General features: G+C 41.8%; 2 protein-coding genes across 16 annotated transcripts in view; one reads left to right on the top strand and one right to left on the bottom strand.

The window, feature by feature from the left end:
* The window catches only part of PLA2G4A (phospholipase A2 group IVA), a 108,603-nt gene extending 92,788 nt beyond the window's left edge, over nucleotides 1-15,815 (bottom strand). For 3 of the 13 annotated variants that reach the window (XM_040704513.2, XM_046944316.1, XM_046944312.1), the window contains exon 1: nucleotides 15,157-15,418. The gene's annotated coding sequence lies outside the window, so the exon portion shown is untranslated. Of the gene's footprint in view, nucleotides 1-222; nucleotides 15,006-15,156; nucleotides 15,419-15,631 lie in introns of those variants that run through there. The other 10 variants (XM_040704511.2, XM_046944309.1, XM_046944314.1 and 7 more) reach the window with 5 other exon arrangements.
* On the top strand, nucleotides 15,105-23,189 carry PTGS2 (prostaglandin-endoperoxide synthase 2). 3 transcript variants are annotated; one of them, XM_040704521.2, is made up of 10 exons: nucleotides 15,105-15,148; nucleotides 15,897-16,013; nucleotides 16,121-16,264; nucleotides 16,727-16,870; nucleotides 17,283-17,464; nucleotides 18,271-18,354; nucleotides 18,532-18,778; nucleotides 19,755-20,041; nucleotides 20,192-20,339; nucleotides 20,495-23,189. In XM_040704521.2, the coding sequence occupies exons 2-10, from the start codon at nucleotides 15,941-15,943 to the stop codon at nucleotides 20,899-20,901; spliced, it is 1,716 nt and encodes a 571-aa protein (XP_040560455.1). In that variant the 5' UTR covers nucleotides 15,105-15,148; nucleotides 15,897-15,940; the 3' UTR covers nucleotides 20,902-23,189. The 3 variants fall into 3 exon arrangements, with proteins under 3 accessions (XP_040560455.1, NP_001161191.1, NP_001161190.1); NM_001167719.2 differs by lacking the exon at nucleotides 15,105-15,148 and adding an exon at nucleotides 15,168-15,292; NM_001167718.2 differs by lacking the exon at nucleotides 15,105-15,148 and adding an exon at nucleotides 15,546-15,797 and having other exon boundaries at nucleotides 20,495-23,188.
* The last annotated feature ends 1,608 nt before the right edge of the window (nucleotides 23,190-24,797 follow it).

Raw genomic sequence — 24,797 nt, forward strand, 5'->3', positions numbered from 1 at the left:
TTGACCCTGGGCAAGGGGGAAAGGGGGCAAGGGAAAACCCTGTAGGCATACATTTACATAGCCGGATGTGCCACATGTATACGCACACAAATACCCTTTGTATTGATATATCAGTATGGTATTATCAGTATGGTGAGTGATTTGCATCATTGCATGTAATATCAACAGCAAAGAGAAAAACAACCAAGCAGCATTAGAAAAAATCAAGAGAGAAATCCTTACCAGCTGAGCTTCCTCCATACAAGTGGACCCACTGCTGTTTAGCAAAATGGTCTTACTGCAGCAGGAGGACTAAGAATGCCACTCATCCCTCTCTGGCAGCCAAATACTCATCAGCATCAAAAGTAGTCCCTGTGTCCAGCTGACTCATCATTCTGTGTCTCCTACTGATTCTGGATTTTCACCAAATAGTAAAAATCTTGGGTATTTTCACAGGACGCAATCCTGTCCAGTTCCTCACTATGTTATCAGGTTTAATTCTTAGCTCTTCTCTCAGATGATCCATATCACTGCTTCCTAGCTATGGCCCTGCTCAGCCACTCCTTTCTTTGTTAGTCTGAAGGATTGGTAAAATCTGATTTTTCTGATCACAACAGGCACATTGTGCTGGTTTCAGCTGGGACAGAGTTGACTTTCTTTGTAATGTCCGGTATGATGATGTGTTCTGGCTTTAAGAGAAAAACAATGTCAATAAAACACTCATGTTTCAGTTGTTGCTGAGCAGTGCTGCACAGAGCCAAGGATGTTTTGGATCTCAGCTTACCCCACTGTCCTGCCAGCGAGGGGCTGGGAAGGCACGGGGAGCTGGAAGGGGACAGAACCAGGACAGCTGCCCTCAACAGGTCACAGGGATATTCCATCCCATATGGCATCATGCAAAAAAAAAAAAAAAAAAAAAAAAAAAATTCGAAAAGGGTGGGGAGTTGGCCGGACAGACAGGTGCTGCTTGGGGACTGAGTGTGCATTCGTTGGCAGGTAGTGAGCAATTACTTTTGCATCACTTGTCTGACATAAATATATAAATATAAATGACACCCACTGACATTCATTAACACTTGCTTATGTTTACGGAGACCAAACAGCGGATCCAACCTGTAAATATTACTACAATTACTATTATCATTTTTCTTCTTCCTTTTCTGTCTTAGTAAAACTTAGTTTTTATCTCAGCCCACAAGTTCTACTTTGTTGTTTATTTTCCATTCTCTCTGCAATCTCCTTTATGGTGTTAAGCTGCCCAACAGGTTAAATCACAACACACGAGCTATAAATGTCACTGTGCTGACTGTAGCTAAAAGGGATACAAAGCACATCTAAAACATTTGCTGGAAGGGAGACAGCTCAATAGGCAGATAGATAGATATCATTATCTTCCAAATTTTGGTTTGAAATATGTTGGCCATGTGCCAGAACTGCGTAACAGAGATCATACACAGTCAGCAAGATGTCAAGCAGTGGAGAGCAAGTAAGCAGAACCATCCTAGAAAAAGGGATGTCATGTGGATTGTTGTCTGGAAAATCATCACGCCGGGTCTAAGCACTGATACACCTAACTAAACATTCACAGACATATAAATTAGCATACATTCATGTGTCAGGAACTTACTTCAGTCTGAAAAACATTTTCAATTCTTCCTATGGCTTTGAAGATTTAAACAAAACATGGGAGCTCCACATTGTCTTGCTCATGGACCTGCTTCAGCATTGCACCACTGATTATGCACAGTTAAGAGTGTTTCTCCTTGGATGCTTTACTTTGAATTTCATTTGCTACTTTTTGCCAAAGAATGAACAATTCTTTACAACTTCACATTCAGCCACTTCACATTCAACAACTTCTTATTCATACTCAGCAGACCTGAGTAATCAAAATACCCGCAACCTTTGGCTCTTCACCATCAGGTCCATCCTGTTGTTCACCAGTACTGCAGCTTGGAGCTCTCTGGTAGCTGCGTGCATACCCACCACCTTTTTGCACTGAGGTAGGTGAGGATGGGATCTTTATGGAGTTTCTGCAGGAGTTTCTCAGGACTAAGTAGAGTAAGAAAAAAATATACACCTGCACAAAGCTAAGAAGGCAAAAAAGTCTTTAATGCTAAACCTGGACTTAACAGAAATACTAAAGTCCAATTCCTCTCAGATACACCACAGCACTAAACTAAGGTAGCTGTAGCTAAAGCTAACAACACATAAAAAGAACCAGAAAACAGCTTTCATCTCAGTGGTGGAGGTAAGCTGTGGTGCGCACTGATGATGTTCACAACCAGGATCTCACCAGGGTAGTACACTTCTCATCAGGAGCAGCTTCAGTCTCTTGGGTGTCACAGCCTACAGAAATAGATGGCAAGAGGCCATGGAGCATGAGCGTCAGAGGCTCAGAGCGGTCACTGCCACTGCTGATCCAAGGAAGCAGGTAAGAACATGACCTGACCTTGTGTGCTACCCAGTGCTGCTGGTAGAAAAAAAATACCCCATATTAGGCAAAAAGCTGAGTGGTGGAATCACCCCTGTACCAAGCAGAAGGTTAAATACACATCAGGAATCATATTCATCTACATTGTAATGTAAACTATTTGAGCACATCATAAATGTTTTTCTCCAGAGACAACTACGTTTGCAGATCCCTTCTCGCTATGCGTGAGAAGCACCTGAAAACCTAACTGAAAATGTGCAAAGAGATCTGATTTAATGAGTATAAATCACGCTTATGGTCAGTCTTTGCAATCCCAAATCCCAAACCCTCAGCCCTCCTCATTTCAGGGATTATTTGCAATTTCTGCCACCAGACTCCCACTGGCACTGCAATCCAGACGTCACATTTTGTAGGAGCACAGAAGGGTACCCCTACCCAGAAGGCAAGACATAGGTGGCAAGTTCTGCTGCTGCTCCAGTTAGGAGTTGGCACAGGAGCCTGAACAAGTCTAAGCAGGTTACACATGAAGCTTATGGCAAAGACCTAATACCAATTTCAAAGTCACTCTTCTTCCAGCTTGGGAAGAACTGGTTCATTTACCCATTTCTTTAGGATTTCTCCACTGCTAAAGACAGGCCTTAACTGCTCAGGCCTTAACTTCTCCAGGCCTAAATGGAGAAGGCAAACGGTCCCCTCACGCAGTTCCCATGCCATGCCCTGCCGCACGGACAAAAAGAGGAGTGAGATCAGGGAACAAAAAGGTGGCTATCACTACCACTAAATTTATCTTTCAAGATGCATTTCCTGTATAATTTGTACTTCAAGTCAAATTTGCAATCTGATTTCCATAATGGTACTTTATTCAGTAACTGAATAGAACATATACTGTTGGTAAGGTTGTTTGCCTTTTTGTAAATTATTATATTTTATTTTTAAGGTTAGCAAATTCTGTGGGTTTTTAGAGCTCTTCCGCTTAGCAGCCATAGCCTGAAGATTCATGAGCTCTCAAAACTGTCATTTTTGTTTTGTCTTCTCACTAGAAAAAGATGAGGGCAGTAATTATGAGAAGGGAGAAAAGGAGATTTTGGTTATCTATTCCTTTTTGTACAGAAGTCACCAAAATGATGCCTCACATTCCCAAATTAGCAGGCATAGAGTGAATACACTTTTGAAGTGGTATTTAATTCAGGAAATACATCAGCCCTTGTCCATTGAAACCCACAAAATTAATTGGGCACAAATGAACATTAAATGCATTGGCAGTTTCTTGTTTCATGACTTTTGTCAGCCCAAGAGGAGCTTCAAATCCTCCATACACTGCAAAACATAATGAAATACTATTTATGTGGGTCCTTACACAAACCTGTGCAAGCCAATGTGGAAGATCTTCTGCTGTGGTTCATCTCATATCAAGAAACCATACAGTAAAACCATACCGTGATAGTTCTGCTCTAGATAAGCTTTTGGACAAAAAAATGACAAGTTTTTGTCCAGAACTGTCTGCCCAAGCTGTGCTTGTCACATTTTCCTAATGGTCAGTTGTCTTCCAAAACGAATTAAAAAAACCTCCAGGGAGCCACAGTCTGATCTATGACAGACACATTGGATGAGCAGAGGAACGTGTCCATATGACAGATGGGGCTGTCATATGTCACAGTCAGCCCTTGTCAGAAGGAAGTATTTTGTGTATGCCTGATGAAGGACATGGTGTTCTATTTTAAACCAAAATTTGGAACACGTTGTTTGAGGCAAGCTTGAAGGTTGCCTTTCAGTCCTGGGTACGAATATGGATATAGCAAGCATCAATATACGTAACTTACTCTGAAAGTAATGCCTCCCATTTATTTCCATGGAAATTACAAAAGATACAAGGAGAGCAGTAACACTATTTTACAGAGCAAATTCTCAGCAGCAAACACTATTTTTTAATACAGTCACCACTACTAGCCAATTTGTGCAGATGAGTTGATTGAGATGCTCTTCATTTTGTGGAATAACAGCTCTGTATGGCTCTCCAGAATGTGGCTTGCCTTTCACATCACTGTCACCACTGTTGAAATGCACCACTGACCACCTCAATGTGCTCACATCCACCGTTTGGTCTCCATAAATGTTCAGCAGGTGTCAGTGAATGTCAGTGGGAGCCATTTCTTCCTCACTGAGGAATTTAATGACACTCCTTTGCTTCATACACGCTTCCATGTCAGAAGCGTGTATGACAATTCTGTCAAGATTGCCCCTCTGCTGCCATCTGTTGTACGGCAACAATATGTAATGGGGTATTGGTGGGAAGGTTCAACCTCTACTGCCAAACCACCAAAATCCGCCTCCTACATCATGGGCCAACATCATGAAATAGGAAGCATTACATTTGGAGCCCTTGTATTTAAAGCCAGAGAAAGAGGAGATTCTCCCTAAGATAAGGGCATGGCTATGCCAGGTGACAAAGACTGGTTTTAATCCAAAGAAGGTTAACAACTCATTAATATTTTGGTTAAGTGTCTGAGTAACAAAGAATAGTTTAACAAAAGGAAGATTAAAATTACTTTCCTAGTTAAGCTAGAATCAGAACACCCCAAGAAGAGGAGATTTTGAGATTTTCATCTGGATAAAATCCAAACAGGCTTAGAGTATAAAATGAAACCCATCTACCTCAATCAATGTTATTTTTCATGACAGCAAATCCACAGACACAGGTCTGGTATAGGAACTGGTTCCCCAGTTGAACAGTTAGACAAGTGCTATCCACGTATTAGGTACACTGCAAGAAATCGTCTGGATTTGATCTGAAGACAGATTTCTGCATATGGGCTTCTTTTTCTCCTGTTTTCCGCAACAGTTCAGCTGACCAAATGTTGATGATGTGCATAAGTTCTTTCTGTCACAATAATCTTACACCGATCTGTGTTGAGAAGGGCTTCCAGGTAGTAGGAGGACACTGAAATATTCCATCCCCAAGACAGTGCTGATAGAGTATCCAAAACATTGCTATGTAAATCCCCATGGAGCTGCACAGACTTGTTGGCGAACGAGTAACCATGAGCCAACACCATAGTACTGCTGCACAGCGTGGTGCAGCAAAGAATGTTAACCACACCACCTAGAAATTCCTGCTCTGCAAAGTGCTTTGCATTTGCTGGGGATATTTTTCCCATTCAGTATTGCTCATAGTGTGACAATAATATATGACTTCTCACAGTACAGTACTGCCGACATGTCATTTACATCAATTTGTGTTAGAGCAGGGGACAAGGAGCCTCAGGTAAAAGGGCGAATCATTCTCACCAGCCAAAGGGAACAACAAAGTGTTCTACATAAATATTTCTCCTTTTCCTTCCCTCTGGAAAGTGTATCAACATTTCAAATCCCCAAGAGCTAAGTTATAACACTCAAGAACTACTTTGCATGTTTAATTGACACAGGCAGGAGTGCTCTAACGAGTACATCAAAAGGAAGTTCACAAGGCCATGCTTGCCCCTCTATGTTCCATTCACAGTGCCCTGAGGTGCCCGTGGGCCACACCCAGAGCCACCCAAGGGCAGCGAGGGCAGAGAGTGGGTTGGGATGCTCTGGGAGGTGTCCTGCAGTCAGGGTGGTGGGAGAGCTGTTTGCCCGACAGCCAGTGACTCCTTCAGCCTCTGCAATGGGAAGAGTCAGTTTTAATGAACTCAACATCTTAACACCAACACCTTAATCCACATCCAGTCCTTAACGAGGAGGCACCCTGATGGCATCTGCTCACCTGGGCTCTGTGTGAATGCCCAGAGAGGAAAGGAGGTGTACCCATCTCCTGAGATTCTGCTCTTGTCCCATATTAAACATGTTGGAGCTCTGACCAAAAGCCTGCCTTACTGCACTGCACACATCAAGTGTCCCAATTATTACTCACCCTAGAGATTGACATACAAACAGCCTGTTGTGGTAACCTGGTGATCCTCGTGGGTCCTTTCCAAGTCGGGACATTCTATGATTCTATGATGCATTAGATTAGAGAATGGCAAATCACGATGAGACATTACACTTGAGCATTTAAGGCAGCAAAAAAAAAAAAAAAAAAAAAAAAAAAACAATTATCCCAGTACTTCCACTAAGCATTACTTTAGGGACAGAGGCTTGCAGCGAACCACCGGGTCAGAGAGTCCATCTCTGTACACGCACCGACAACCATGGAGTGTTTAGGATGTTGGTGCTGCAGTCCTGCATAGCTACTCTGCATACCTCCCAGCCTCAAATTTGTTGCATTGTGATTGGGGTTTGAATGCTCTGCCATGCTATCCTGTTAATTTCAGATTATTCCTAGTTTTCCTAGTTATAGATGGGGAGTATTTATGTAGCATACATATATGGATAAATGTTTTACACTGAGTTAGATTTAATCTTTTATTCAGGTAACCCTATCACAGTCCATTTTACATAGTTTATGCCAAAGTGATCCTTTTCTTCCCTTTGGTAGCGATGGAAAATTCCAAGACAAAATATTCATTGCTGTAACAAAAGACTGCTTTTCAGCTGCACGACAGAAAGAGCATGTGTACCGTATTCTGTGTTTAGCTCTGATACTGAAGTGTTTGATGAACACACCTATTAATTTTGTACCAATAGCACCCGGGGGCTTCTTTGAGTGAGTAAAGGCAGCTCACCTTATGAAACCTTATTCAGTCTCCGAAGCCCTTACAAAACTTTGCACAGTAGAAGTCAGTAGGTGGAACAGGAGTTTCTGCATTGCTACAAACCAATCTGCTAAATGCTCCTGCAGAAGATATTTCTCTTCTTTACCAAAATGTTTATTTCCTCAAAAGGAATGAGAAAAGGCATTCATGAATAAAACTAAACAAACTTTATTACCCAAAGCTTTTTTTATATAAGAAAGTATTATGATGAAACCATTTTCTACTCAATAAAACCTACAATAGCTTCCCTTATGCAGTTCAATGTCAGTGTGTTGGACAGCGATGGAAAATTAGAACATACAGCACTCACTGTGCAACTGCAGAGAAGCTTCCAGCTGCACAACAAAAGAGCGTGAGATTGCATGAAAGAATTCACTAAAGTTAAGCAGGAAGTAGCTAAGAGAAAATTCCAGCATCTGCAATGAGGAAGAGAGCAGCATTTGCAAATGTTCTCTCTATGGATGGATTTTCCACGGAAAGGTAACCTTTTGATTGTTTTGATCTAAAATGCTTATTATAAATGGCGTAACACGATCAATTACCCTAATACCATTTACAGCTTTGTGAGATGACAAAGCAGACAAAATGTCAGCTGATGCTTCTTTATGTAAGAAAGTTATAAAATCTCATGACATATTTGTCACAGCTAATAGACCAAATATCTGCCTAGGAAATGGAAAACACATTGAGGCTACATGGAAGAAAAATGGAAACTACTAAAAAAAACCAAAATCACACACACAAAAAAAATCACAATAGCAGAGAAGTTGAGTGCTGATTGCCAATAACGAAAATCTATTTCTTTTCGTTCAAGTAACAATGAAAAATGTTTTTCATTCTCACAGGTACTGTTAAAATAGGAAGAAAATCTCAAAGGCAAGAGCACCCAAACAAGGCTTCCTGAAAAATTATTAGCAACGGAAAAAATAAAATAAAATCCATAGATTTGATGCATTCAGGCTGACAAAAACAAACAAACAAACAAACAAAAAAAAAAAACTGATGGCTTTCATTTATGGCCTTTTCCTTTAAATTCACCCATAAAAGAAATTAAGAGTCTTGCGACCTAAACAAAATATGACAGATAGTAGTGAGGGTGAAATATCCAGGGCAGCCTCTGCCGCAAACTCAAACTACCCCATAGGATAAAAATGTTCTGTTTCATACACCATTGTCTACACTCCTTGGAAAAAAATCATCCTACAGTGCTTCCAGCTGAGTTTAAGTCATTTAGGGTTTGTTTTTCAGGAACTAGTTGGGCGGGACTGAATTTGTGACTACCAAGTTTGCAAATGAGGAAAAGAGCAATGCTGTCTAATACACTTCATCTGAAAATCATTTTTGCAGAAGAATCATGGATGAACTTTCATTTAAAATAATATGAATCCCACATCTAGTCACTTCCCAAAGTAGGGAGCTCACTCTTGCTTTGAATAAGGCAGATACTCAATTTTTAGCTGGGAATTCTCATTTTCTGTCTGGTTTATCAAGCACCAAGAAATGTACAGTCTCCCTACAGCCGTGTTGTAACACATGCAAATAGCCAATAATTTATAAAGCAAGCAAACAGCAGTGGGAAATACCTGGCCAGGATGCCGTGCAATCAGATGTCTCATTTCACACCTCATCTCACTAGTTAAATCTGACATTAAGTCATTCTTTTCAACTCAGTTTCAGTCTAGCCTTTCACCCTTTATTGCATCCATCCAGAATGGTTCAGAGGATTAAAACAACAAATCAGACATTAATAAAACAGAAGCAAGGAAAGGGTTACTTGAGAAGACGTTAATGATAGAAACTGCAATCTTCCCATACTGGAACGTATCATCCAAAATTCCTCTCAGCTTCCAAATAAAACACAAGCAATGGATTTGTTTCTTTTTCAGTAGATGAAGTGCACAGGTAAGTTTCCTTAAACAAAAAACAAAAAATAAGTAGGGACCAAATTCACTCAGCTCCTCCCTAAATTAGCAGTAGCTTTTTCTTCCACCTACCCATTAGTTCTGCTAATTTCTTTCTAGGATAATTCTGGAAGAAAGAACTGATTTGGATTTAAGGTACAGCTCAATTTTCCTAAGCAATGCCCGCACCTGACTGGCCTCCCATTTCAACCCACTTCACTCCCTGAAGCATATCTATGCTGGCAGGCAGGGCCCATGCACTGTCCATGCAATTGTGCTTCAGAGCACAGTTGCCTCACAAATCTCCCATTCATACTCAGCTTTCACTGGAACACATTTCTTTTGCTTGCCAGATGACAAAAGCAAAACTGAAGCAGTCTAGGAGCTTCAGAAATTGTTTTTACCATGACTTTTTTTTTTTAACCTGGAAAAAAATAAGTCTTCTTTGATTGAAACCAGGTAACTGAGTATTTCACCTGCAGAACGTAGGGGTTCCAGTGAAACCGAGACCCAAATGACCAGAGTTCTCCAGGAGAACACAGAAGAGAAATGACAACCGTGGCCAGACAAACCAGCTGGTTTCATGAGAGTTAAAAGCAAGTACATAGCCAAACACTTCTGTTAACACATCTCTGACGACCAGAAGGCAGCAAAAGCAGCATAAAGACAGAGACTTCCTCTTCATGTCCTTCAGTTTTCAAGAATGTTTTCAGAACAGATTTGTTATCATATCTCTGTACCCATCAACTCTGCAGTGTTTGTGCTGCAACATATTAAATATGATGGCAGTAGTGAGCTTCAGATCAAGCACATTTTGCAATAAAAGAACAGAAAAGTACAGGCTGAAGAAATAAAACAGGTCCATTTGCCAGGAAATAACTGTGCTATTAAACATGATGATGAGACTCCCACAGTCACAAAGGAAGGGAAAACATTTGAAACATATTAAAAAGAAGTGAAAATAAATTCATTGCCAGCTTCAGTGCAAGCAGCCCTTCTGATTTCAATACCAGCTGATGCAACAAGTCTTTGGTTTTACCATTTTTACCATGCAATGTGTGCATCCCACACAACTCACTGATCAGGCTGCTTTTCTGTTTTATTAGAAATCCGTAAAGGCAAACAATGGATAGGAAAAAATGCACTTTCTTTCATTCCATTCTCTAGAGCGCATATAAATATTTTATCCATGTTTCCATGAATGTGCCACAAATACCACACTTAATTTAGAACAGTTGTTACAGATGTTAGACTTGGAGCTCATGATGAACACAAAACTGTTACATGTTCAGACATAGTTCTTTGTAATTACGAGCAGAAACATGCCTTTACTTGACACCATGCATTGTATACTTATTCATTTATAAAAATACAATCAGTTCATTAAAGGAGCTGACCAGCACACCGTATCAGCACCTCACCGGGAGCACGAGCTGCCTTTGGAGATTGATGCTCCCCCTCCAGACATTCCCAACAGAAAAGAGTCTTTCTGCTACCCATCGTATCTTGGAAGCAACAAGAAAACCCACCACACAGGTGAACGTGGCAGAGGTCTAAAATCATCTGGCATCGGACAGCTTCTCATGCTCTATTTCACATCTACCCAAGAGCATACTGCTCAACAAAAAGAATCAGGTTTGGGGGTATTTTTTCATTTGCAAAAGCAATTTTCCCAGGGATTCTTTTAGATGCACAACAAGATTCTTCCACTCACTACAATTAAAATATTAATAGGTCTGTAACTTAGAGGCAGATTACCTTTTGTTATTTTCACCCTGTATGACACAAAATAAGAATAAACTCACACCTTCTCCTTATAAAGCTTAACTTCTTGACCATATGGAAGGAGAGGACAGGTAGAAAACAAGAAGAAAAGGAAAAAGGCATTCAGAAGCTATTCTTAATACCTGATTCTTAAACCAAGTAAGAAAGGTGACTTATGATCATAAAGTGGTAATATCTTAAACACCTTATGTTTACCACTTCTCTTTTTTTCCAGCAAGTTATAAATCCTAGCTCATGTTGCTTCTCAGCTGAACTCATTTCTCCGACAAATAGCACCCAGATCAGCATGACAGCCCATGGGAGCCGTGCCCTTTCCAGGTATCCTACAACAAAGGCAGCGTTTTTTGGAAGAACAATATAACCTGCTACCTCAACCATTTCTTCAATTCCACTTTGAATAGTTACAGTTTTAAATATTGCAAGAACAAAAATTCTAATTATGCATTTCACTGTGTACAGTGAAGTTACTTAAAATTAATATATACAGATATATATACATTTTTGTCTGTCTTTTGTTTAAGAATCTAATGACAACTTCATCTTATGGAGTTCATTTACAAAACTGAACCATATGTGGCTTGCATTGTAAATGACTGACTTATTAGAGCTCACCTTGAAAATAAAGTGCCATCTAAATGGCAAAAAAAAACCAAAACAAAACATCTTGATGATATGAATATCATTGTTTATCATGCCATAAAATAGAAAAAAAAACATCCAGCAGAAGAGGGCAGTAACATTCAGTGAATCCTTCTGCATTTCCTGTCTACACGTACTGGGGAGTGAGATGCTGAACAGCATCCCCACTGAAAAGGACCTGGGGGTCTCGGTCAATAGCAAACTGAACATGAGTCAACATTGCGCTCAGGCAGCCAGGAAGGCCAACTGTATCCTGGGGTGCATCAAGCACAGTGTTGCTAACTGGTCAAGGGAAGTGACTGTCCCACCTACACTGCACTGGTGCAGCTTTGCATACTGTATGCACTTGTGGGCACCACAGTACAAAAAGGAACTGTTCAAGTGTGTCCAAAGGAGGGTTACAAAGATGATAAAGGGTCTGGAGGGAAAGAAACGTGAGGCGTAGCTTCAGTTTGTTCAGCCCAGACAAGATGAGGCTGAGGGGAGGCCTCAGGGTGGCCTATGGCTTTCTCATGAGGGGGAGCAGACGGGTTGCTCTGAGCTCTGTTCTCTGTGACAGCGACAGGGCCTGCAGGAATGGCATGGAGCAGTTGGGGAGGGGCTCGAGGGGTTAGGGAAACAGTCTGCACAGGCTGGTTGGGCACAGAACAGGCTGCCCAGGGCAGTGGGCATGGCCCCAAGCTGCTGGAGCTCAGGGGGCATTAGGACAACATTCTCAGACGTGGGGGTTCAGATTTTGAGTGGTCCTGTGTGGAGCCAGGAGTTGGACTCAGTGATGTCTATGGGTCCCTTCCAACCTAGGATATTCTGTGATGCAGACACTTTCTGCTTCTTTAAACAGAGCTGTCATAAACAGGCAAGGTGGGGTTCTGCCTACTAATATGGGGGAAATCTATGTTACTTTATATTTCATTATATATATAACTTAATTTCCATGTGTCATTCAGAAACATCTCGGAGTGGCAGAGGCAAATTTAACTTCAGGGGTACAAACATCCCCAATGATAAATGAAGCTTTTCCTAATTTTTCCCTCCAAACCATGGCTACAGATAAAATGAACGAATGAAGATAATTGGGAGATTATTTGTTAAAAAAAAAAAAAAAAAATGTGGCTTTGAAAGCTATGCTTAAACACTGTACACACCTTGCAAGGAAGATGAATGATGGACAAACATTCCCACTTTGCAAAACCTCCATCTCAGAGCTACAAACACGCCATCTCAGGAACATCATAATTCTTATCAGAACAACACAGTCTGCCTAGATTTGCAGGATTTCAGGCAAAGGCAAGCCTATGTGTGGGACTGCTTTTGCCCAGAGACTTGGGTGCACGTGGTAGGTAATGCAGAAGGATAGAGACGTCCGTTGTGTCCCTCGGGCATTACTGAGGCATGCCCGATTGCTGAATTTTCTCCTAGTGTTTTCCTGAAACTCAGTCATCAAGAGCCAGCAAACTGACCTCAGTAAAGAACTGTCAATCCAGCAGATGCTTTAGACAGAACCACCTGGAACAGGAACAGGACATAAGGAAAGTATATGGGAATCACCATCTCCAGAAATTTCAAAGTGAAAATGTTCAGGTAGAGGAAGCTACTCTGTTCCACACACTGCTTCATCTGGAGCAAAGGATATTTGAAACTATCACCGCAGACATAAAAATAATAGTGATGCTTTTCATGGACACTTCATATGTTAAATAAATAATGAACTTCCTAGTTGATGCAAAGACTCTCCACCTGGTGCTGAATGCTGCCACAGCAAAAATAATTTATTTATAGGAAAAAATCTCATTCAAGAATGAGATCAGATCCTGACTACAAGCAATCCCAAAACAACACGTGAGGGTGAAAGGCACCCTTTGGAAAAACAACCATATCCCATCTCCCTGATTTTCTGTCATCCTGCTTCTACCCGCCAGAGCAGGTACTGGATGCCTACAGCTCCAGCACAGCCGTTCACTGCAAAAATGCCCCTTCACAGCATAAAGCAGCCTGAAGAGAGCTCACGTTTCACCACATCCCCTGCCTGGAGCAGGTACGGTGTGATGCCAGAAGCAGCATCCCCTCACTCTCAGCAGACAAGTTCTGCTCTGTTGCTCAAGTTGTATACTGTTTGTTTTGTAATCCAAAACTTTTACCAATACGTTACCCATATCTACATGGTACCAAAGTAAGGTTTAATCATTTCAAAGATAATTCTCTACGAGGCAACTCATACAGTTTTCCCTTTAGCACTGTTGGTTCTACACTTCAGAAATACCTTCTGCATTTATCAATTCCCACACATCTTATTAAAAAGTAACACCTCATTGTCTGATGCTTTCAGTGAGGTCTTACTGCCCAACAACATCCATCACCACTCTGTGAGACAGAATAGGAATGGTGTGAAATGGAAATGCAAAACCTGCAAGGCCAGACCTTGATCCATGTTGCTATATGTAGGGGATGTCCCTCTCTATATACTGTCCCACTGAACACCCCTTGTGTTTCACAACTGGTCAGTTGGGCTCATAACACAGGAGACAGACTCCCTGTTTCACACCAGGGAGGGCTGAACAACCTGCACAAAGGCACAGCATGCAGCAGTGCATGCAGGGACAGGCTCCCAGCAGCCACGCTGTGCTCCAGGTGTGCGGCCAAGCCTAGCAATGCTTTGTAGGGACACTGACACCTACACACATCTCCGTGTGTGTGAGCATAAAATCAGAAGATGTGCCTTTTGCTATTGCAGAAGAATCATGCAATGACAGACCTCTGTGCGCCGCTCTCTAAAACATCTTGGATGACCTATTACTGATGCACACAAATTATTCGCTCAACCACAGCGTGTTTCTTCAGAGCCAAAAATAAGATTTTGTTTAAATCGAACTAAATCCCTTTTCAAGGCAATGATTTGCAATGTTAACACCATCACCTCAAAACTCGACTCGTGTTGTTACAGACCCGACGATGGCTTTTTGCTCACGGAGCGCGCAGGCGGCAGGGGAGGCAGCAGAGGGCCCAGCACTGCGCGGCCCTTACACAACTCCGCAACGTCCGTCCTGCTGTTTCGTAACCTTCCATGCGCAACAAAGAGTAAAAATAGAGGTAACGTGTGCCGGTTAGAAATTTGTGACAAAAAGCATCCCATCTGCGTGCTGCTGGGAGGAAATGAGCTAAGATTTGTTTACAATGTGACCGTGCTCAGCTGCAGAGGCACTTTAAGGCAAAGGCAAGGAAAAAAGCAGCGCTGCTCGTTTTGAGGTAAGACGCCTAATAACGGGATTGACAAACGTGCAAAAATTAAACAAAGAATGTCCCAAACACCCTCTCACCCCGCAGCATCCGTCTGCTGCACCACGCTCTGCGACGGGCTGTGCTTCGCGTGAGGAAACGCACTTCACCCAGTAAAACTGCTGAGATGACCTCATTAAAAGCGAGTGAGCCACGATCCACGCCTGGATCAGCGGGGGGTCAGCAGCGTCCAGCGGGGGGAGCCCGGCGCACACGATCCCGTGGCGGCCCGCTCACAGCGCTGCGCGGTGCTGAGCGCCCCCGCGCCAACCCCACCGCGCCGCACCCGAACCAGACTGAACAGAAAGCAGCGAAGCGCGCCCCGAGCCCGGGGGTGGCCCACAGCAGGTGGGAGCGGGGGCCGGGCCGGGGCGGGGCAAGGCACGCGAAATCCCCCACCCCTTTCGTTAGTTTCCGGCCGGAGGTGGGGGGAGGCGGGTGACTCACGGCGGGATGTATAAATGAGGGTAAGTACCTGGCTGCAGTACGATTTCTGCGATTTCGAGCGCATTTGGAATTTCAGTAGTTGCGAGGAAAGCGTAAAGAAGCCCGCCGGGATATGCTGCTGCCTTGTGCGCTGCTGGCCGCTCTCCTTGCTGCCGGCCACGCAGGTAAGCGTGGGGCGCGCTGGGGGCTCCGGCTCTGCGGGGCTCCGGCTCTGCGGGGCTCCGGCTCTGCGGGGCTCCGGCTCTGCGGGGCTCCGGCTCTGCGGGGCTCCGGCTCTGCGGGGCTCCGGCTCTGCGGGGCTCCGGCTCTGCGGGGCTCCGGCTCTGCGGGGCTCCGGCTCTGCGGGGCTCCGGCTCTGCGGGGCTCCGGCTCTGCGGGGCTCCGGCTCTGCGGGGCTCCGGCTCTGCGGGGCTCCGGCTCTGCGTCCCGGTGCTGCGCGGCTGCGGCGCGGGGGGCCCGCGGCGATGCTCACAGCCGGGGCGTAGGTGTTCTGTTTTACGTACCTCGTGACTCCGAAGTCAGTGCAGCAGGAGAGCTGTCAGATCCCCTCTGCGTTCGGAGCTGGTTCGTTGCAGCCCGCAAACAGCGCGCTTCCCAGTTCGTGTCACTGATATTGCCGGGAGCTGCCCGAAGTCTCGTGCAAGTGGAACTCGTTCTGCTGCCTGCACTGTGAGCACTGATGCACCTAAGATGTTAACGCAGTGCAATGGCAGTACTGATCCAGTAAAGAAGACACCCCTTTAACTAGAGTGTTTGATTTCATTCCAGCCAACCCTTGCTGCTCCCTCCCATGTCAGAACAGAGGTGTATGCATGACAACAGGATTTGATCGGTATGAATGTGACTGCACGAGGACGGGCTATTATGGGGAAAACTGTACAACACGTAAGTACCTCTGATGTCTTTGCGTCGAAATGGAGTCTGAGAACTCAATTACAGAATTGCAGGTTATTTTCAATAGCAACATACAATCTTTCCATCTTTGCTCACAGCGGAATTCTTCACGTGGCTGAAACTAATATTGAAACCTACACCAAATACTGTCCACTACATTCTCACCCACTTCAAAGGAGTCTGGAACATCATCAACAACATTTCCTTCTTACGAGATACTATTATGAGATACGTGTTGACGTGTAAGTATACGTTCACTCTTCCAGTACTCCTAACTGACAGGAGCTACGTGTAGGACTCTAATCTATTTGATTATTTTATTGATAAAATAGCAAACTAAAATGTGTTATGGTAAAAGCACTCTAAAGAAAACTTAGGATCTAAGTATATTCACGCTTGGTGTGAAATATGCTTTCAGACAAGTGCATTTTTTTCTCATCTGAAATAGAATGTCAAATTTTGCTAATGCAACCTGCACCATTTGTTATAAATTCAGTAGCTGGATCCAACTGGTAAACTGGGACCTGTTTCTATTATTCAGTAGCCATGAATTACTGAATTTAAATGGGATTATACATGTGAAGTTTGTGAATGCAACTGCTGCCAAAAATACATGGAAACAATCTAGCACTGTGACTTCTTGTACTACTTAGTCTCCATTTTAACATATGCCAAATAAATAGATATTTATTTTTCTCTTTCAGCGAGATCACACTTGATTGACAGCCCACCAACATACAATAGTGACTACAGTTACAAATCCTGGGAAGCTTATTCCAATCTTTCCTATTACACAAGAAGCCTTCCACCGGTAGGACATGACTGTCCAACACCAATGGGTGTTAAAGGTAAGGAATAAAACAGACGCATAGTGTTCATTTCTAGGAATTTCATTGATCTTTTTGTCCTAGAAAACAGCAACAGGTTGTCTTGTCTACAACCATCCTAGTGTGTTGTTGACTCTGAGAATAGCAATGAATGAGATATATTGTGTAATGACCTAAAAGATAACCATTCCGGTACTCGTTATTGTCCTGTGTTCTAAAATCAGGAATTAGAAAGATTCTAATAAATTCAAAAAAGTAAGAATCGGGAAGCTATGACTATAACAAACAAAAAGAAGATAATTCCTCTTGTTAGTAAGTTGCTATCCTTTGTTAAAGAGTTGAAAATGGGAAACCTGTTTGGTTGTTAGGAGCAAAAGTAAGTATTAAGCATGATTTTTGTGAGCATCTTGCTATAAGGAAACTTTTCTTCCAGGTAAGAAAGAGCTCCCAGATTCAAAGCTGATTGTGGAGAAATTCTTGCTGCGGAGAAAATTTATTCCTGACCCACAAGGCACAAATGTGATGTTCACATTCTTTGCCCAGCACTTCACTCATCAATTCTTTAAGACAGACCATAAGAAAGGGCCTGGCTTCACTAAAGCTTACGGCCATGGGGTAAGATCATAGCTTTGAACTTGAATGCAGCACTAAGCTCTTAGGAGCTACCAAGCAGTTAGAATGATACCTTACAGGTAGTCAGAATATGCAAACACTAGTGGATATACTGTGCAACATAGCAACAAATTGTTGGCTTTACTCCTTACGTTGCTTTTCTTTAGGCAAAATTCCAGCAACTCGGTAGCATCTCCTAGGTCAGAACTGTTTGTGCCAAGCACATAATTCTGCTTAAGATCTCTGTACAGTGAGGACTGTGATTTCTTAAAAGCAGATTGTTTGACCTAAAGTGTTTTAGATGTCCAGAGTAGTTCTAAACACTCATTACTCTTTCCATTAGTTGCAAAGATGCTTTATACAGTATTTTGTTTTGTGCTGCTAATTAGACAGTTCTAAAAGAACTTGAAAAGCAAACTTGGATTTTTAAGATATTTATCTACACAAGGACAGTTTTGGGATAAAGAAATTCTCAATGTAAATATAGTGTGCATGTCTAAAACAAATCTGTAACATCTTTGTATATACAAAGAGCTGTCTGCTTAATAAAATGCCATTGACACTCTAAACAGTCCTCCTAAATCACCAGTTTGATTTAAAAACTTAATGCAGAGATCGCTGCAGTTGCCAAGAAATAATTTGGCTTCATCTTAAATATCAGTGTGTGATACTTATAAGGTAACAATACTGTAACCAAAAGGTAAACATCTATGGATGCCAGATCATCTGTTAGAAATAGGACCTGTCCTAAAATAGCAAAAAATGTAGCTTGTCTTCATGTTCTGAATGCTCTTATTTTTATTTTAAAGGTTGACTTGAACCACATTTATGGTGAGACTCTGGAGAGGCAACTTAAATTGAGACTTCGCAAGGATGGAAAACTAAAGTACCAGGTACGTCTTATCTTAATTGCTGCCTTTTTATTGGATGACACGTTTCTTAAAATTAGCTCTCTGTTCACAGCATTGCTCGCCTGAAGTTGGTGTTACTAGAGTCAATGCAGTGTAAAGCATCTTAGCTTATAATTCTCTTGTTCTCTCTCACTTTCTCCGGTGCCCCTTCCCTGGCAGATGATTGATGGAGAAATGTATCCACCAACAGTGAAGGACACTCAAGCAGAGATGATCTACCCTCCTCATGTTCCTGAGCATCTGCAGTTTTCTGTTGGGCAGGAGGTGTTTGGCTTGGTCCCAGGCCTAATGATGTATGCAACGATATGGCTGAGAGAACACAATAGAGTCTGTGACGTCTTGAAACAGGAGCATCCAGAGTGGGATGATGAGCAGCTATTTCAGACTACAAGACTCATATTGATAGGTGTGTCCCTTTTTTGCATGTGCAACTCTTAACCATTCTCTTGAGCTTGACACTTTTACCCATTTTCTATGGCAGCTGCAGTAGATTTAATAAGATGAACTGTTTAATTGGTATGTGAAGGAATAAACTGGAGCCTTCATGACCCCTCACTGGAACTGCTGTTCCAGTAATAAAATACAGCTTCCTTCTGCCTCTGTTAAATACCAAAATGAAGAAAATGGAGTCAAGTGGTAGATAGTTTCCTTTATCTAAGGGAAGCAGAACTGAAAAGGCAGGAGGCTAAGGTTAGTTCTTCAGAGAGAGAGACTGTGAGGTTAGGTGACCTCAGTTGCTCCCAAACAATTTCTTTTTTCTTTTGGACTGGGTGAGTTCAGGTATGCTTTGAGATGGGCTGTAGTTAAGTCAGGAAGCAGCATGTAAGAAACATGTAGAATTTTATTCTGCCTTACTTTCTGTTAAGTGGTATTACATCTTGTTAATGTTGGTGCACACAGTTGAAGAAGTCTGTGCCCAAATATGAAACAGTAAACCAAGAGAAAGCAATTACATTAAGCAGCTCAGAAGCTGAGAGATTGCCTTGAGATGCTGACTTCCTTTTTCTCCTACCTCTATCCTAGGTAGTATTGTATAATCAAACACAGTGTAGACAGTAATTAATGATTTTCTACAGACTTTGTAGAAAACCAAAGGAAATGTAGCTAGGGAGAGGATAAGTGGAGTGGAGCAAGCTATGGAAGTGGTGGGGGTGGAAAACTTTATCTCCCAAAATATTAATCTCTGTTCCATAAGATACTACAGAATGCTAATGAGTGTACTGTTCTTGATTTCTATAGTTCTGCTGGTTTTCTGTGTATTTGTTTGTTTCTTTCCCCAGAGAAGCTTAGAAATATATTCTCAGAGCAGGGTAACTGCCTGGTTTTTCTTAGGGGAAGCAGTATTGATTTTTTTTTTTTGTATCCTGTGTATTCTCCAACAGGAGAAACGATCAAGATAGTTATTGAAGATTATGTGCAGCACTTAAGTGGCTACCATTTCAAATTGAAGTTTGACCCTGAGCTTCTGTTCAACCAGCGTTTTCAATACCAGAACCGAATCGCAGCTGAATTCAATACTCTGTACCACTGGCACCCCCTTCTGCCTGACACTTTTCAGATACATAACCAGGAGTACACATTCCAGCAGTTCCTCTACAACAACTCCATAATGCTGGAACATGGCCTTTCCCATATGGTGAAATCTTTTTCCAAGCAAAGTGCTGGTAGGGTAGGTATTTTCTCAAGTTACTAGTAAGCAGAGGCATCAACTTGGGCGTTGACCAGCAGTGCAATAAATCTAACCAGAACTAATAATATTAAGATACAACTTTCTCAACTGTTATCCAGAGATCTCACTACTTTTGTTTCTACTGATTAGGTTGCTGGTGGGAAAAATGTTCCAGCTGCAGTACAGAAAGTAGCAAAGGCTTCAATTGACCAAAGCAGACAAATGAGATACCAGTCTTTGAATGAGTACAGGAAACGCTTCATGTTGAAACCATTCAAATCATTTGAAGAACTTACAGGTAACTTTTTTTTTAATCTTTCTTTATAAACAAGTTCCATTTTGCCTTTAAGTGGGTAATAGAAGCTTGCAATGCGATTTCTGAACTTCAGCAGGATATTGTTGCTGTTAAAACAGGACTTTTCACTTACTGTTCTTATTCATTAATAATTACAGGAGAAAAAGAAATGGCTGCTGAACTAGAAGAGCTTTATGGAGACATAGATGCTATGGAACTGTATCCAGGCCTTCTTGTAGAAAAGCCAAGACCAGGTGCCATCTTTGGTGAAACAATGGTAGAAATTGGCGCACCGTTCTCCCTGAAAGGACTGATGGGAAATACAATATGCTCCCCTGAGTACTGGAAGCCAAGCACTTTTGGTGGAAAAGTGGGGTTTGAAATAATCAATACTGCCTCCTTACAGAAGCTCATCTGCAACAATGTGAAAGGCTGTCCTTTCACTGCTTTCCATGTCTTAAATCCTGAACCCACAGAGGCAACTATTAATGTTAGTACCTCAAACACAGCAATGGAAGATATCAACCCCACACTACTACTGAAAGAGCAATCTGCTGAGTTGTAAATTAGCCACCTAATTTATTTATTTAAGTTATTCTATTTATAGCTCTAGTATTTAGAAAACAAAAAGCAACCTTTTACATCTTCACTTTGAGGGTTGCCCTAGATTCCTTACTCAGGTAAGGCTTCATTTTAGAAAAAGGGATTTTCTGTGTTTTAGCTCTGCAATAGTGAATCCCTTGTTTAAAGCCTTCTGTAACAGAACTACGTATTCCAAAATGGACTAAGTTCCAGTTTTTTACTTGTTTGTAACTTGACAAAGGGTGTTAGGGTTTTTTGTCTTCTTGCTTTGATAGGTCACATAACACTACAAAAAGCAAGTTATTGCCTCAGCAATTTTTTAATTTGAAGGTCTGTTCTCAAGTTTAAAAATGAGAACTTGATTTAATGAAAACTGCCAGAAAAGATTCTGAATTGTGTGAGCACTCCAAGATTAACAAATACATGTTTGAGACTTGCTTGTTTAAAGTCAGAAAATGCATTGCATTTATCAATGATACTACCTCTCCCTCATGCAAATAAGGCACTTTGTACAGTAATTTACGTGATTTTTTTTGTATGTTTGTCCTTTTGTGTGGCATTATATTTTTTCATCATTTTTAATTTAATTATTAATTTAATTATTTAAGGATAATAGAACTTGTCTGAGATGCTACCTGTTTTTGAAGCATGTGTCACAGAAGTATTATTTAAGTGAGATGATGTTAACAGTGGTACTGAGCTTAGACATGACTGTCAGGCAGGAAAACAAGGCTGCTTGTATATCAGTAGACATTTTATTTTGTGACTCTGGGAAGATCTTAAACTTAATCCAAAGTAATAGTGTGGGTTTTTTTCTTGTTTTATTTTTGTAGCTGTAATTCTCTGGTTAGTATAAATTCTCAGGACAATATAAATCTGTCACTCTAAATAAAACTATACATTCTTTTTGTCCTTAAGGGCATGACTGTAATATAGGTTTATGTAGCCAAACTGAAATTATTGGGGAATAATTTAGGAAATTAAAAAAATAAATAAAAAATTGGGATGCTGTACAAACATAACCAGCACTGACTGAGCTAAACTTCAAGGCACCAAGGCTTTGTTAGTGTAGGTCTATATAAATAGAGCTCTAACTCATGACTATGAATTGTTTATTTGGTTGGAGGGGGGATGTTAATGTTTTATTTATTAAAGTATAAACAGAGGCATTTTAAAGGAGTGGCTTAAGCTCTAAGGAGAAAAAAATAATAGCTAGCAAAGCACAAAATATCCCAACACATTTGTCCTGGTCCAGCGCTAAAGTATCTAGTATCATTGGGGCACATAAGAACTTAAGTGGGATCTTGTACCAGCATTTCAACCTTTGCATATAAGGGTATCTTTTTTTAATTTCTAGAGAGGAAATGTAGAAGATGATCTTCCCATAAACTCAGCTGGGGAACTGTAGATAAAAAGAATATTACTTCAGACTGGAGTAGAGCAGCAACCTGGTATTCTGTGCCCCCCAGCCAAAATTCCTTGGCTACTTGTGGAAAAGGACTTGTTTTATATTTCCATTTGAATCTCTTGAATGCTTGTAGAGGCTTGTGCTGTAATGGCTGTGGTACTAGAATACTTTGACTTCTGTATTTCTATTGATTTGTTTAAAGATGCTGATTATCTTCTACAGTGCAAACTTGTAACTGGTAGCATGAATAGCTGACTCCAGATCTCCTACAGCAATTGATACCAGTGACTGATTTGAGGTGGTCCTTAGTATAAATGCTTTGGGAGATGGAAGGGTGTTTGTTTGTTTTTTATTTGAGGCACAAAGAAGGAAGAAAATTCAGTAACTTTGTACAAAAAAGGGGCCAGTACTGTGTTCAATTAATGAAAACTGCTTAATTATTGGTTAAGCATGTAACTGTCATTCAGACCACCTTTGGAACACGCTTTAGTGCACCTACCTACCATTTGCAAGGAAAACTGTATGACTTAAAATCAAAGGAAGACAAGTCTGGGCAGATCTAGTTATTTTGAGGTAGGTAAGAAAGAATTCATGAAAATAAGTTCATTTCAGCCAAGTTCTTACAAGCTGCTTTGGACAGGAATCCAGTTCACTCTACACTTTGTACTCTGAAGCCATGTTTTAACACTTATCTGTGACCCAACCTGCTGGGTTTGGCTGGGTTCAAGTTGCTAGTGATAAATGTGTATGTTTGAGATTATTTATTTAAAATTCTGTGAATTGTTTTTCACTCTATTTTTATAGGACAAGAATGTTTTTTTTTTAAATGTGATTGTTTATATAAATAAATTGAAAACACTGTATCAATGGGCTCCTTTGTTTCATGCCAAGTATTGTTGAAGAAAGTTGTACATCATCCAACTACCATTATATTTCTCTTCTGCCACCCATGAAAAGAGACTTCACTATGAAACCTGTAGAGCACTCACCATGCTGCATGCCAGCAATGCTGTCTTGTGTACTGAAGTGTTTTGGAGGGAGGGGTCACTGCTAGAATCATGTGCTGGGGTGGTGGTGTAACTAATATCCCTTTGTTGTGACTGCATTCAGGCTCTCTGAAGCACAAATGGTTCATAGGTGTTTCCCTTTGGGGTTAATAGACTTCAGAAGGGAAAGGTGCTTTAGAATACAAGTAGTAACTAGAAATAGCCTTTTGTGTTTTCCTCTATGGTAGTTTGCCACTGCTGTCAGAGAACAACCTCTTTCTGAAGCAGATGAGGCCAAATTAGCTGTGGTGTTCTCCATGAACACCACTGATCATATGTCTTCCCTTTGCATGAGGGTCCAGCTTTGCTTGAGGGGGGAAAAATAGCAAAGGTATCTTTGCCTTGCAGAATTCTTTGCAAAAGCCAGTCAGAATGGTTGGGAGATGGGACTAGGGACAAGAGAAGGAGTACAGTTAATAAAATCCAGACACAGGATTGGTTGCAATGGTTCCTCTCCTTCACAGAATACCTTGAGTAACCTGGTTTCTCAATTTTCTTCTCGCTAAGGAAAGCTATGAAGGACATCCCTGAAGAGATCAGGCACCTTGTACTGCCTACCACCTCCACACAGCTGCTGACCAAATGCTACTTCCAGCACCTATAGCATCCCCATTAGTCACCCATCCCCATATTGTTAGTGTTCCCTCATAGTCCCTTCCTAGTGATGAACCTCCTTTACCTAGTCACCTTCCTGCCAGCCATTTGAAATCTCTTTGGTCCGAGGCTCAACCCAGTGACTCACAAGACCATACACCCATATGACTGTCCTCCTGCCTCTGCTCTGTAGCTCTCCATTTCTACTAACGTAGGGGGAAAAAAAAACAACCCTTCAGCAACTCTTAATAAATTAAAACCCAGTCCTGATCACTTTAGTCCTTGAAAGACATCTTGAGAGTCCTTTCAAAGGCATCTCTCCAGTCCCTCTCCTGGCCTCAGACAGAGGGTATGAACAGAATCACATGCAGACCTTGCTTGAGCAATGTGGGTTAATTTTTCTTTGTAGCCCATTAATGCTATGATTTAACTCATTTCTGGCACATTTCTTAAGGCCTTCTGATGTGAGGGGAGAAAAACATTTCCCTGACTACACATGGGAGATGCGGCTGCTGCCAGTTCCCTCAGGGAACCCATAGCCCCTCTCACACATCTGCCCAGTCCTGTAAACACCGAAGTGCTTTGGTACAGCTGGTGAGAGTGAGCACAGCACGCAGCGCAGGGCCTGCGGCCATGTCTCGCAGGCAGGCTCTTGATGGTGGCTGCTCTGACTCAGCAAGGGAGGGTTCCGAGCCTGTCCTGCAGCTTTGCTCGAGCACTCCAAGAAACAAAGTGTGCAGTGGAAGGGAAGCAAGGGAGAATACACTGGTGTGCTGTGCTCTCACCTTGATTAAAAAACGCAGAGATGCCACACATCAGGGCCCAACAGTT

This window comes from Gallus gallus, chromosome 8, assembly GCF_016699485.2.
Source record: "Gallus gallus isolate bGalGal1 chromosome 8, bGalGal1.mat.broiler.GRCg7b, whole genome shotgun sequence".
Lineage (NCBI taxonomy): Eukaryota > Metazoa > Chordata > Aves > Galliformes > Phasianidae > Gallus > Gallus gallus.